The following is a 13,767-nucleotide window of genomic DNA, read 5'->3' as shown; positions in this document are numbered from 1 at the left end:
AGTAACATCAATTTATGTATGAGGCCTACCATGCTTTTTTAATAGTCTATCGTGCCATGTCTGAGTAAAAACTGATTTATGCTGAACTTTACCAGCCAGTGCTAGCACATTGTAATTTTTTAGTGGACATGCGATAAAACAATTAGGAATATATTGGAGATAACTTGCAAACATACAAAGAAAACAAGTGCTGGACTATTTTTCTAAGAAATTCAGAGGAAAATCAATTGAATCGTTTCTTGCTAAATCTGACTAATCTACAATGGTTTCTGTATGACTTGCTGGAAACAGCTATCAATTTAGCTACTTAATTATCTCTATTCATGCACAACTGCCTGAACTAATACAACTGACAAAAACCAAGGACATAGAAACTAAAGAACATCTTAGAAACAATGGTGACTAAGACAGCTGAGCATAAGGTGCCAATCCTTAGCACTGGAATCATACAGCTGATGGGTTAAAAGCGCGGCGAAAAGAGGGTAGTCAAATCCTAGACAGAACCTGATGAACATCAGCCAAACCATCGGGCAGTCCTAGTATGCCCATATGGCAAGTTTATTACTAATATGCACGTGGTAATGTCAATAATTTCATTCAGAATCCTCCTTCCAGATGTTCTGTGAGCCAACCAAGGAAGATGAAGATCATCTTTATGATAGATTATTATGATGGAAGATACTTTCAAATTTAGGCTGTGGGAATGGATTGTGGGTCTGTTTTGTTGAGTTCTTCATCTTTTTTAAGCTTTTAATCTTGCAGCATGAAAGCCGGAATATGTTTTTGTTATTAGTGACTAGAATCCGAGGAAGCGGGACATAATACAGAGACTGACAAGAAAGAACTTTGTAACAGACAACTTCAAAGGAAAAACCCAAGTGGAGGAGATAAAATTGCTTGTCTGATAATACAATAACAGCTTGTAAAGCCATTTTCTTTATTTAATACCACCAGTATTCATGTTTTTGGAGGTACAAAAACAAGGGTGTATTATCATAACCACCGTACTTCTTCCTTTTCCTGTTGTGACCGATCAACTACTTTTACAAATCATCATGGTAGAGGAATGCCTCTAAAGGATTCCTCTTCTTGCAGCCCCATTTGCATTTCCATGAACACATGGAATTGACGATTGCGACTCGTGTTGAATGGAGGGAAATGATGTTTGATGTGGAAGGAGATTTTGATAGAACAATTGCATATCCATCATCCATGTAGTCTGTCCCGTCAGGGAAAAGCTGCCACAGAAGGCTCCCAGCTCCACTCCCACCTCTCTTGGTTGAGTTCAAGAGGGTCTTGTACACTGTGTTAATTAGTGTGTCGCGGAATGATGAGTTGTATCCAGGATCTTTTGAAGATACACCAAACTCAGCGAACACAACCGGCATTCCCAGATATTTCTCAGCATCCTCTATGTGAGCTTCCATCCATGACTTGGTGAATTGGATATGAGAATCCGTAATTGTTTGCGAAATCCTTCATCCATAGATTTAATCATTTATTTAGACCCTAAATGAGAACAAGTTTTCTCTGTCATTGCTGTGCAGCGAGTACTTACCAGGAGTCTGCATATATGTGAACAGAAGCAAAATCGACACCAAGAACCTGATGGTTCCTGATAAAGTCGGTTCCAACTTGCGTAGCATACGAGTTTGGATTGAACTGAGCCCTGTCAGGAGCCGATGGTCCATAAAATCCCTCCAATCCAATCTCTACTAAGTGCTTTGCGTCCATGCTTTTCACATATACTGCCATGTCTGTTATCCATGACTACAAAAACAAAGACATCCATTTGCTTCAGAATCGATGGCATAAACAGAATTCTTCCTCAAAGCACTACCAGCTACAGGAATATATTGTATAGCTGCAGTGCAAAATCAAGTGTCGAAGATCAACAAACCTGCAGTTTATCGCCAGAGGGATCTGAGGTGCATCGAGGTTCATTCATCAGCTCCCAAGCAAATATTGTAGGGTCATCCTTGTAGGTTATGTTTGTGATCGTATTGACTCTATTCAATACCGCCTGCATTCAGTGAATAAAGAAACTGTAAGACCAACTGTGAGATGGATTAATCTTCTGAATTCGATATTAGATTGCACAAAAAAAAATGTTGGTTGGAGCAGTGGTCTGAAAGTTACCTTGACATGAGCCTTGTAGTAGCTTCTGAGAGTTGGATGAGAGAAGAAATCATCATCAGATGTCAAATTAAGGCCAGAAGCTTTTCCCCATTTAACATATTGTGCTTTTCCACCATATGCATCCCAATTGTTAGCCAATGATAATATGAGCCTGATCTTGTACTGCTTTGCTTCACTGACCACAAAATCCAGGGCCTGCAGCTCAAACAAAATTATGACACATAATAAAGAATGCATACCAAAATAACTTTGGCATCCTAGCTATCAGTAGCCTTTGTAAGCTCAGAAACCAGGTAACAGTTAGAAATACCTTGAAAACATCTTCATCATAAACACCTGGAGATTTTTGAAGAGCTCTCCATTGACCATCATTAAAAGCCCAAGTCCTGCAAACTGATAGACCAATTGAGGATGCTTTTTGGAAAACCTCAGTGACCTTTCCTCTGGTAGATTGATCAGCAGCAAACACCATCAGCCAGTATGTGTTAAATCCATTGACATAGAAAGGTTGGTCATTGATCACAAACTGGTTTCCTTTCTTTGCCACCATTAGCCATTCATCTTCTTCCACATCATTCAACTCATAAACCCTATAATCAAAGCATAAACGTAAGAATCATGTTTTACAGAAAATTAAATGAATTTCTTTTTTTTGTCTTCCTTCATGGTTACCCTTGACTTGAGCTAGAAGATGGTAGATGATTGTCTACTTCCTCCACCATTGTTTTAAATTGTTCATCATCCATAACACCAGAGCTGCTGCATTTTGAACTTTCATTAAGAAGAATAAAAACGGACACTAAGAAAATGATCTTGAACCCAAATACCCTCTTGTGGGTATCCATAGTATTGAGTCAGCAAACCAAGGGTTGCACACCCCTCTTCACTGGACCCCCCATATTTATATGCATGACCATCTAAGGCTGTAGCAGAAACTGTGATATGCAAGAAGAGTGTTGAAGAGGGGATCTACATCATGGCTTTAAATCCAAGAAAATTTCAATTCTTATACTTTCTCTGTCATTTTCTTTTCTTCCAAACACGGATACATTGATGGATATACACAAGCAAAAGCTACAGACCTATTTCTAGTTGCATACTTAAACAAGGCTTCAGGTATGACTCCTAAGGTAAGTTTTAAGGGTCCTACAAGAAAATGAGACCCTTTTAAACCTAGATAACTTGTAGTTCAGATGACACTGACATTACTTCAAGGTCACTGCATCTTTCTTGAAGAACACGTTGACATGTACTAAAACCAACAAACTAGATTGGTCTCTACACACACATATACATAGACAAACACGGAAAAAATAAATCCATGGAAAGAAAGACGAAATCGATGCATGCCATTTCTCTGCAAAAAGCAATCTGGAGAGTAGGAGATTGAAGAAGTATAGTGGAGCTGGTAAGCAGGTAAGCAGAACTAAGCTGATCTGTTGCAAGCTTAACTTGAATGTTCTGTGACACATCATATATATATATATGGCAGACCTAGAAAAAATCCCGTTAAGTAGCCTGGCAACCTTTGATTGTCCAAACACATAACCTGTCTGATTTATCAACTATCATATGCTTTTTGTTTCTGTCCTGTTTTTGGGTCAAATTAACATATTTGTGCTCTGTTGCAGTCTCAAAGTTCCCATTAACATTGGATTAATCAAACTTGAAATTCAACTGGAAAAAACTATCTTTAACTTTGAAGTAGCAAAAGGTAGCTCCCAAGGAATCTGAGGTCCTGCTTTAATCATAACAACGTATTTGATCATCATGTATCCTGGTATGGCTTCGAGAGTTTATATTTTTGCATCATTTTGCTTTGTTCTTATTGAATCAAAAACCTAACATTGGATTAATCAAACTTGAAATTCAAAATTTTCAGGGAAGATATGAGCTGAATTCAGCCATCAGAAGCTTAGATTTCGATCCCTTGTTTTTTTATAATGAAAAAAAAAATGTCTACCATGCAAAATGTTGTATCTTAGCCCAGTTTTTTTAAAAACTATTTTTGTTGGCCCATTACGAAGCACTCGTCTTGCATGGCTCTGGTATTTTTCTATTTCTATCTGGGCCTTGCTAGAATTGTCACCCAGAAGTTCAGGATTTTTATTATTTTTCAAATTAATGCACCCCTGTTGTTAGAGAGGCTACTGCCATTCTTGAAGGTTGATTTAATCAAATTCCATTGACTGGTTGATGGAGTCAAATCCAAGTGATACATGGTTGAGTATTTTTTAAATAAAAAACAATATAATTTTAAAGTTGACCTAATAAAACAATTATTACCCAAACCTTAAATGGGATTTATTATTAAGACTCGTGCGCCTGTGTTCTGCCAATTGTTAACAATATCAACGAACATGAAATATAGGGACTAGGGAGTGGGTTTTTCACGGTAACACTAGGTATAATTTACTGTGAATTACTATAATGAGATTATAATTTTATCCTTGAGTGGAGAAAATAGAAGGTTTTATGATAAGAATAGTTTGGTCTTTTTAAGATATTTATTGATTATTAAAAAATTATTTGGGAATATGTTAGTTTTTTTCAAATTATTTATACAGTAAAAATACATTTTTATTCTCAAGATCAACAAAATTCAGAACTATTGACTAAAGGTTTTCTCTCATATGTTTTTTTTTATTCTGGTCCTTATTCTTTGATTTTTAATTTTTTTTTCTTGTCTTTTTTGTTAAAGTTTTGTTAACTTTCAATTTCATCCTTCAATCAAAGTTTATGTTGTTTAATTTTTTTTAATTTAATCCTTATTTTTTTTGTTAAAATTATTTTTCAATTCCGTTTAACCTTCCAATTGAAATTTTTTGTTTGCCCTCGAATTTATTTTTTATTTTGATTTTTATCATAATTCTTTTAATTATAAATTTTTTAGATCCTTTTGTGTATTTGATTTTTTTTTATTTCATCATTCGACATTTGATTTGTTGGGGATTGGGCTTCATGTTTTTTTCATTTCTAATACTGTCGGTCTAATGACCCGAGTCACAAATTTAAAAAGTTAATGTCGTTCGATTTTTTTTGGATCATTTCCTTTTACTATCTTATCATTTTACATTAGTGTTTTTTTTAAAAAAAGAAAGATTGATTTTGTGATTATCTTCAAATTTGTTTCTATAAATTTATCCCGATTTTATGATCTAGGTCACGGGTTTTTCATGTTTTTTTTAATACAAGTTTTTTTATATAATTGTTTTGTTTGTATTTGATTTTTGAAGATATTATTCTAATTCAACTATGATTTTTTTTGTTTATAAAAATGAACTTTATTTTTCAAAATAAAAAATATTTATTTTTAAATAATATTTATAATATGTTTGGCTTTGTGTAATATATATATTTTAGAGTATAAGTTTATTCAATTAGTTTCATTTGTGTTTCCATTTCTATTATTATTTATTGATTTAAATAAATAAATTCAACAAACACAACCGAGTAAATATTTTATTTTATGTGATTGAATATCTTGATTTACATTTATTTCTTAATTTTTTAATTTTTCTTTTAGTTATTTATTTAATCAGATCTTTGCATGTGCTTTTGATATACACTTTGAATTTTTTAAGTAAAAAACACATAAAAAAACCTACATACTTAATATTTTTTTTAAATAAAATTTATAACCCGCATATCACGGGTTAAATAGCTAATCAAGGATTAAAGTTAATTTGCTGAGTGCTATTTACTTATGTTGTACATCAATTTTATTTTTTTTCCTTTGGCAGGCGCATGATTAATAGAAACTTAGCGAATTTGTTCAATATTTTACATGTAGCGTACCAAAAAAAAAAAGGCAATTAGTCAATATTATTTACACTACAAGTTAAAAATAAATAAATAAATAAATAATCATCAAAGGTTGAAAACCACTTTCACCTACTATCTATCGTCATATGCACAATAAATAAATAAATAAATAAATATAAACTTTTGGTGGTTCCTATCAATTGCAAGAGGGTGGACCCTTATGGATGATGCCTAGTGGCATGCATGTCTAACAGGAAATATAATTCCACTTAACAATTTACATATGGAAAACATTTTCACTTTTATTATTATCATTATTATTATTATTATTATCAATCTATTAAATTATATATATATATATATATATATATATATATATATATATATATGAACAGGGTTTAATGCATTGAATTTTATTCAAGATTCTCAAATAAAATGCCAAACAACTAATCATCTATAGAAAAATGATAAAAGAGCGAAAAATTCATCACAGCTTGGTGGGGGGAAGGGCCTCAAAGACCAACGCGTTAAAACGGTATGATTTGAACGCGTTTTAGAGAATCTCTCCCTACGACCCCTTCATCAGTGATCTGTCATCCACTCGCAATTCCATTTTCCACCGTAAATGGCAAATACTGTAATTACTACCGCCTCCAAGGCTATTCACGTCATTTTATCTAACCAGGCCAGCACCACCTGTTTGTTCGGTTTTTTTTTTAATTTTAATTTAATTTAATTAACTTATAAAATCATAATCAAACCGAATTTATCAGTTTTTTTTACTGCTTAGTTTTCTCGATTATTTTTTTTCCAGTTTTCTCGATTTTTTTTATACCCCTACCTCTACCTATCTACATCCTTTCAATTTAGTTCTCAAACAAAACATTTTCACGATCTCCCACCCCACTTCTATGATATCCCAAATCAAATCCCCTCTCCTATCATATTATTATCTAAGCTTATTAGATCTTCAATAAAATACGCAACCTAGACAAGAAAGAACATGGGTGAATATGCAAGAAGCTCAAATGAGGGATTCAATTAGGTCTTGCCCACCCCACTAAGAATAATTTAATTAGAAACTAAATTGTGAAGTAGTTAATAGAACGAGGACTAATTTGAAATTACAACAAAAATCCATTAAGAAGTTATTACATCATATGAAGAAACCCCCACAGAACTAGCTAGTGACTTTAAAAAAAAATCAATTGACTGGCAACTCCTAAAGCCAACACAAGTTGGTTTCTTTCTTCTAGTTTCTTCACCTTCGTATTCAGGCGATCTGTCCGGATTGACCCAGGGAGTCCGTCTCTCTTTCAGGTTCTTTCAGCTGATTGTTTCTAAGAAGGTAAACTTTCACCTTCACCGACTCTAATCTCCATTGTTTTGTTCCCCTAGAGCTCAAGAAAGATGGCTTGAGTTCTCTTTGTTTCTCTCTCTTGGAGTCCTTTATTAGTAGTGCTTCCTTTCCTTCAATGTCTTTGGGATTCCAGTGCTGGGATCTTAGCTTCTTGTAATCTGGTTTTTAGCGAGTTTTTCTTGTTTAGGAACTGGGTTTTTGGTGTTTGTTTAGCTAGTCCTTGATCTGGTCACATAAAGGTTTGAGCTTGATTTGAGTGCTTAATCACCTAGATCTCGGCTTTATTTATCCTTGTCAAGCTTCAGTTTTGAGCTTGCTTTGTTTCTGTTTTGGGTGTTGATTTCGTGGGTTCTGATAAAAAGAGACTTTATAGGCTGTTTTGTTGAGGTTGAGTCCATGAGAAGCATGGATAAGCGTTTCTGTGCTTCTGTTCTTGTTCTTCTTTGCTTGTTATCGTCAATTCAAGTTATTTTTGCTGCAAATTATGTTCCCACTGAGAAAACCCTCCTAGACTGTGGGGCCAACTCCGATCTACCTGATTCGGATGGTCGAGGTTGGACCTCGGATAAGGGTTCTTCATTCTTGTCTTCCTCTGGAAAATCATCCACAGCCACTGCTTCCACTCAAGATCCTGCCGTTCCCCAAGTTCCCTATCTAACAGCTCGCATTTTTCAGTCAAATTTTACCTATAGTTTCCCAGTGGTTTCTGGTCATAAATTCGTTCGTTTGTATTTCTATCCTTCTTCATACAATGGGCTTAATGCGTCCGATGCTCTCTTTTCTGTTACTGCTGGGTCTTATACACTTCTTAGCAATTTTAGTGTTGCTCAAACCACGGATGCTTTGAATTATGTTTCAATCATGAAGGAGTATTTGATCAATGTGGATGGTGATACATTGAACATAACTTTTAGTCCGTCTTCAAATCCTTCAAGTGCTTATGCATTTGTAAACGGGATTGAAATTGTGTCAATGCCGGACATTTATAGTAATGCTGATGGAGTGATGATTGCCGGCCAAGGTGTCCCATATGCCATCGACAATACTACTGCCCTTGAGAATGTATATAGGTTAAACGTGGGAGGTAATAGCATCACCCCATCTGGTGATACAGGTCTGTTTCGATCCTGGTCTGATGATCAAATATATCTTTATGGGGCAGCATTTGGTGTTCCAGAGAGTGCTGATCCAAATGTGAAGATTAGATATCCTCCAGGGATGCCCTCATATGGTGCCCCAGATAATGTGTATCTCACTGCTAGATCGATGGGGCCATCTTCTAAGGTCAACGTGAATTACAATTTGACTTGGATATTTAGCGTGGACTCTGGTTTCAGTTACTTGGTTAGGCTCCATTTCTGTGAGATTTCAAATATATCCAAGATCAATCAGAGGGTATTTGACATCTTTCTCAATAATCAAACTGTTGAAGAAGCAGCGGATGTCATTGCCTGGGCAGGGGGGAATGGGAACAATGGAGTTCCGGTTATTAAAGATTATGTCGTGGTAGTTCCTACTGGGCCTCCACAGCAGGATATGTGGCTTGCACTTCATCCTGATCTGAAATCAAAGCCTCAGTATTATGATTCAATATTAAATGGTGTGGAAATTTTCAAGCTAAACAGTTCAAATGGTAATCTTGCTGGACCAAATCCAATTCCTGCTCCTGAACAGGACATCATTGATCCCTCAAGGGCCAGACCAGTTTCTGGATCTGATCATTCAAAGAGTCAAACAGCGATTATAGCTGGAGGTGTGAGTGGTGGGGTTGTTCTAGCCATTGTCATTGGTTTTTGTGTTCTTGCTGCATCCAGACGCCATAGACAAGGGAAGGAGGCAAGTTCAAGTGATGGACCATCTGGGTGGCTTCCTCTTTCTCTTTATGGAAATTCGCATTCTGCGGGTTCAGCCAAGACAAATACTACAGGAAGTTATGCTTCCTCTCTACCTTCAAACCTTTGCCGGCACTTCTCATTCGCTGAGATTAAGTCTGCCACCAACAACTTTGATGAGGCTTTGCTCCTTGGGGTGGGAGGTTTTGGTAAAGTTTACAAAGGAGAAATTGATGGTGGAACAACTAAAGTTGCAATCAAGCGTGGTAATCCACTCTCTGAGCAAGGAGTGCATGAGTTCCAGACTGAAATTGAAATGCTTTCAAAACTTCGACATCGTCACCTTGTTTCACTGATTGGTTACTGTGAAGAAAATACTGAGATGATTCTTGTTTATGATTACATGGCTCATGGAACATTGCGTGAACATTTATACAAAACCCAAAAGCCCCCTTTGCCATGGAAGCAAAGACTTGAAATATGCATTGGGTCTGCTCGTGGTTTACACTATCTCCACACTGGGGCAAAGCACACTATTATCCACCGTGATGTTAAGACAACTAACATTCTTTTGGATGAGAAGTGGGTTGCCAAGGTCTCTGATTTTGGGCTGTCAAAGACAGGCCCTACTTTGGATCACACTCATGTCAGCACTGTTGTCAAAGGTAGTTTTGGCTATCTGGATCCAGAGTACTTCAGGAGGCAACAACTAACTGAAAAATCCGACGTGTACTCATTTGGAGTTGTGCTGTTTGAGATCCTGTGTGCTCGACCAGCCTTGAACCCAACACTGCCTAAGGAACAGGTGAGCCTGGCAGAATGGGCTGCTCATTGCCATAAGAAAGGCATTCTTGAACAGATTCTTGACCCCTATCTGAAGGGGAAGATCACACCAGAATGCTTCAAGAAGTTTGCTGAGACTGCAATGAAGTGCGTCTCTGACCAAAGCATTGACAGGCCTTCAATGGGTGATGTCCTCTGGAACCTAGAGTTCGCTTTGCAGCTACAAGAGAGTGCAGAGGATGGTGGCAAGGGTATTGTAGGTGCCGACGATGAGGAGGTGCCATTCAATGTTGCCTATAAAGGGAAAGCTCCTGATGCTTCCCCCGGTTATGATGGTATTGTGACTGATTCAAGAAGCAGTGGAATCAGCATGAGCATAGGCGGCCGGAGCCTCGCTAGCGAAGACTCTGATGGCTTAACACCAAGCGCAGTTTTCTCGCAGATCATGAACCCGAAAGGACGATGAGCTGATCAAAATCCAGGAAGGCAGTTTGCAATCTACTGTCAATCGTCAAACAAACTCAATTTGGCATTTTTTTTCTTTAGTTTTTTCTTGTCTAATTCATTTAGTTACCTTTTTCCCTCGGTCTGATATGTTTTGATCAGATCAGTTACTATAATTTGTATCTACAATTTACCTGAAGAGTGTAAAATAAAGTTGTGTAACTTCCTTTGGCATTTGTGTTAGTAGCATCTACATGATATCATATTGTTTTTTCTTCTTGAGGTCATGTTTGTGTCGCGGTTGAAACTATTTTTATGCCTTTTCATGTTTGAAACTCAAGTGGATGGATTTCGATGGAACGACAGTCCATGTCTTGTGATGTATGCTTGCATGTGGTATTTTTTAATCTTTGATGGTCTGAATTGCCGTAAATTCTGGTCTCTTACAAGCGGTGGGGTCCCAGCAGAGTGTAGTTAATACGAGGAAAAGGCCAGAGCAGGTTTTTTATGCCCTAAAACTGTCTGGTTCAACGAGTCGTTTTGAATTGGCTGGCATTAACGTGGGGAAGTGTAAGTGGAAGGGCTGTCGTAGGGTTTGTCGATAAATTGACTTTTGTGAGAGAATAAAATTTAACAAAAAGATTTTATTATTATTATTATTATTATTAGCCAAAAGAGGCGTCACATATAATTCAATCTTTTAAAAAAGCTTATAAATCATGATGTGGATTGATCACGTATGAGAGATTTTTTTTTAAAAAAAAGAAAAATATTATATATATATATATAACATATTCAATACGCATTTTAAACTAAAATCTTTAATATAAAATTTTAATTTTTTTGAATAAAAATAATTTACAATAACTATATGATGAGAAATTGTAACTTAAAGTTTCTAGTTAATTTTTTATTTTATTTTTTAAACTTTTTTTTAATCTTTTTGATATGTATCATGTAATAAGTTTTTATTAAATGCATGAAATTATTGGTCAAAATTTAAAAATGTTGACACATAAATAAATAACTAATGTGTAATAACTATAAAATATACTTAAAAATGCACCGTTTTATGTTTTATTATTGTAAACAAATACAAAGATAGATATAGAATATAGCTTTTTCTTCAAGTTGGTCCCAAAGTGGCTAAGGTCCAAAATGTTTGCAATAAAATTATATCAATAAGTTGATAATACCATATTAATGCATATCCAACTAATCTTCCTTTTGTGCAGAGAGAGAAAATCTTTTTCAAGTTAAGTTTTATCCTAATCAATACATTTATGAAAATTTTATATTTAAATTAATGTATTTGTGATAAATTTTTCTTCGCACTCTTATTTATTTGAATTCAAATCTAGAACTCGCTAAAATTAATTCTCAAAGGATTTGTGATGACATCCTCTATAAATCAATAGTCTGACTCGACCCAACAGATTAAACGAGATTTTTTAACCTACTTCCTTGTCCTTGCCGGATTTTAAATTAATCAGGTAAGAATTGATCTAATTAACCTGATGGGTCATTCCACGACTTGATTTACTTGGTCAAAATCTAGTTTGATTTTTTTTTTCAAAACAATATCATTTTAATTTTATTTTTAAATTTTTTTTAAAACAACATCACACCCAGGTGTGATTAAATTAATCTACTCAACTAATAATTCATATCATGGGTGGGACCAAGTTTAATATGAGCACAAAGCTTACATGCTTGAGGTTTTGGCTTGCCACGTAATTTTTTTTAAAAAAAATCGTGAAATGACATTGTTTTGAATTTAATCAAGTGAATCTAAATTAACCCACTCAACTAGTGATCCACACCATACATCATTCATGCTTCATGTATTTGACTTGTTGGACCTGTATTGCAACAGTATAATACGAGAAAATATCAGAAGCTCCAAGACACCAAACGGCATGATTTTATGATGCTAGAGAAACCGGCATGAACATATGATACGAGGGAAGGGTCCACACGGAATTGTAGGTTCCATGCATAATCCATCAGTTGTACAGCTTGAAGTGCCAGAGAGGTAAAGATAGAACAGAAAATGCCATCCAACTCTTGACGACTCTTTCATTGTTCGTTCACATGCTCAAATTGGCCCCAAAAAGCTACAAGAGAACGTGGTGGTTGAAGGGGAGAGAGTCCAAATTTGTGAATGCTTTTGCTTTCAATGCATTCTAAAGATTATCAAGATATTCAGAAAGTGGGGCTTGCTGTAGTGGGCACTAGGTGGTAAACGGTGGAAATCGCATCCACAACACCCCTTTCCAAGAAAGATCACCAGCTAATCATTACCAGTTCCTGGAAAATGTTACGAAAACAGCACGGTGACAATACATATTTCCAAAGACTTCTGTGGAAGAATTGCAGTGAAGTTGCTGTTTTTGTTCCTAACTATCTGAAGCATAAACTAATGTTCTTCCAAGTGGGGTCATATTTAACCGACAAAAATCCAACTTACAGCCTTCCCATCCCTACTTGCTTCTGACAGCTCTTGATCCTGACTCTCTGTGGTGGTACTGAGGAGAAAATTACCACCAAGTGGAAATCCCAATTAAAATCACATGCATTGCACTGATGCTGCAACTATTATGAGCATCAGAACAGCATTCTTTTAGTGGGATAAGAATAAAAATTTGCATAGCAATGTGCTATACCAAGTATGCATTGATGATTTGCAGAGGAAAAGACACGATTTAATCCTTTGAAAATAGCATGCAGTAGGCACTCATTTATGGTAATTTCCATCAGAAATACTTACCTTAGCCAAGCATTGCCCCGCATCTGATATTTAGACAGCCAAATCAAAGATTTCCTACAGTTAAATTATATGATAAGGTGTCAGCAATTCATCACCAAGAGAGGAGAGAGAGAAAATAAACTTTAAAGCAGAAGTTTATTGATGAACAGAGCTAACATCAGTTAACAACACTATAATACAAAGAATGAAAAGCAGAGGAGTTAGGACTATGTTCTGTCTACAGACACACACTTTAGTTTTCTCCTTGCTGTTTAGACAGAAGATAAGATGACTGTTTTTCAGACCATAGAGAGAAGACAACTGGAAAACCAAGCCCAGAAAGACAATCAACAAGATATCTAACCTGAAATATCCTGGTGGAGATTGAGGGCATGATGAAACCTGAGCAATCAACTTGGTCTTAGGAATTAGTATAGGAATTAATCAAGTACTAATCATCTCAGCAATGGTATTTTATTTTGTTTTACTACTCCAAAGTAAAATTTCTGGGAAATGAATTTTGAAAATTGATTGTTTTAGCTCAGCTTTTTTCTTGTAATTCATTAATTTGAGTTGGTATGAAATAGAATGGAGAGTTTTAAAGCTTTTTTGTAGGTTATGGAGCCTAGGCTTTTCTTCTCTCTTTTCATCTCCCTAAATTCTTGAATTGTAAAAGGCTTAAAAAAATACCTCAA

At 35.6% G+C, this 13,767-nt stretch overlaps 2 protein-coding genes and 2 long non-coding RNA genes across 4 annotated transcripts; 2 read left to right on the top strand and 2 right to left on the bottom strand.

The window, feature by feature from the left end:
• Positions 1 to 860: 860 nt before the first annotated feature.
• LOC133677679 (mannan endo-1,4-beta-mannosidase 6-like) lies at positions 861 to 3,183 on the bottom strand. Its single transcript, XM_062099802.1, has 6 exons — positions 2,812 to 3,183; positions 2,450 to 2,729; positions 2,140 to 2,334; positions 1,901 to 2,023; positions 1,559 to 1,770; positions 861 to 1,476 (listed from the first exon to the last, which is right to left on the bottom strand). Exons 1-6 carry the CDS (start codon positions 2,982 to 2,984, stop codon positions 1,044 to 1,046), a joined length of 1,416 nt encoding a protein of 471 aa, XP_061955786.1. The 5' UTR covers positions 2,985 to 3,183; the 3' UTR covers positions 861 to 1,043.
• A 231-nt stretch (positions 3,184 to 3,414) lies between these two features.
• On the top strand, positions 3,415 to 4,346 carry LOC133677680 (uncharacterized). The gene is made up of 3 exons (XR_009835812.1): positions 3,415 to 3,555; positions 3,771 to 3,919; positions 4,022 to 4,346. It is a non-coding gene; the product is annotated as an uncharacterized LOC133677680 (long non-coding RNA).
• Positions 4,347 to 7,074: 2,728 nt separating this feature from the next.
• On the top strand, positions 7,075 to 10,557 carry LOC133677640 (receptor-like protein kinase FERONIA). The gene has a single exon (XM_062099755.1). It carries the CDS (start codon positions 7,661 to 7,663, stop codon positions 10,343 to 10,345), a length of 2,685 nt encoding a protein of 894 aa, XP_061955739.1. The 5' UTR covers positions 7,075 to 7,660; the 3' UTR covers positions 10,346 to 10,557.
• Positions 10,558 to 12,596: 2,039 nt separating this feature from the next.
• Positions 12,597 to 13,708, bottom strand: LOC133676523 (uncharacterized). The gene is made up of 2 exons (XR_009835621.1): positions 13,094 to 13,708; positions 12,597 to 12,851 (listed from the first exon to the last, which is right to left on the bottom strand). It is a non-coding gene; the product is annotated as an uncharacterized LOC133676523 (long non-coding RNA).
• Positions 13,709 to 13,767: the final 59 nt, after the last annotated feature.

The sequence above is a fragment of the Populus nigra genome, chromosome 17, assembly GCF_951802175.1.
Source record: "Populus nigra chromosome 17, ddPopNigr1.1, whole genome shotgun sequence".
Classification (NCBI taxonomy): domain Eukaryota; kingdom Viridiplantae; phylum Streptophyta; class Magnoliopsida; order Malpighiales; family Salicaceae; genus Populus; species Populus nigra.
Note: the sequence above shows the minus strand (reverse complement) of the source record. Positions and strands in the feature narration are given on the sequence as shown.

Coding starts and splice junctions, on each gene's coding strand:
- LOC133677679 (XM_062099802.1), bottom strand. CDS start 2,984: ATGGATACCCACAAGAGGGTATTTGGGTTCAAGATCATTTTCTTAGTG. Junction 2,335..2,449: donor ATGATGAAGATGTTTTCAAG/GTATTTCTAACT, acceptor TTTGAGCTGCAG/GCCCTGGATTTTGTGGTCAG. Junction 2,024..2,139: donor ACTACAAGGCTCATGTCAAG/GTAACTTTCAGA, acceptor CACTGAATGCAG/GCGGTATTGAATAGAGTCAA.
- LOC133677640 (XM_062099755.1), top strand. CDS start 7,661: ATGAGAAGCATGGATAAGCGTTTCTGTGCTTCTGTTCTTGTTCTTCTT.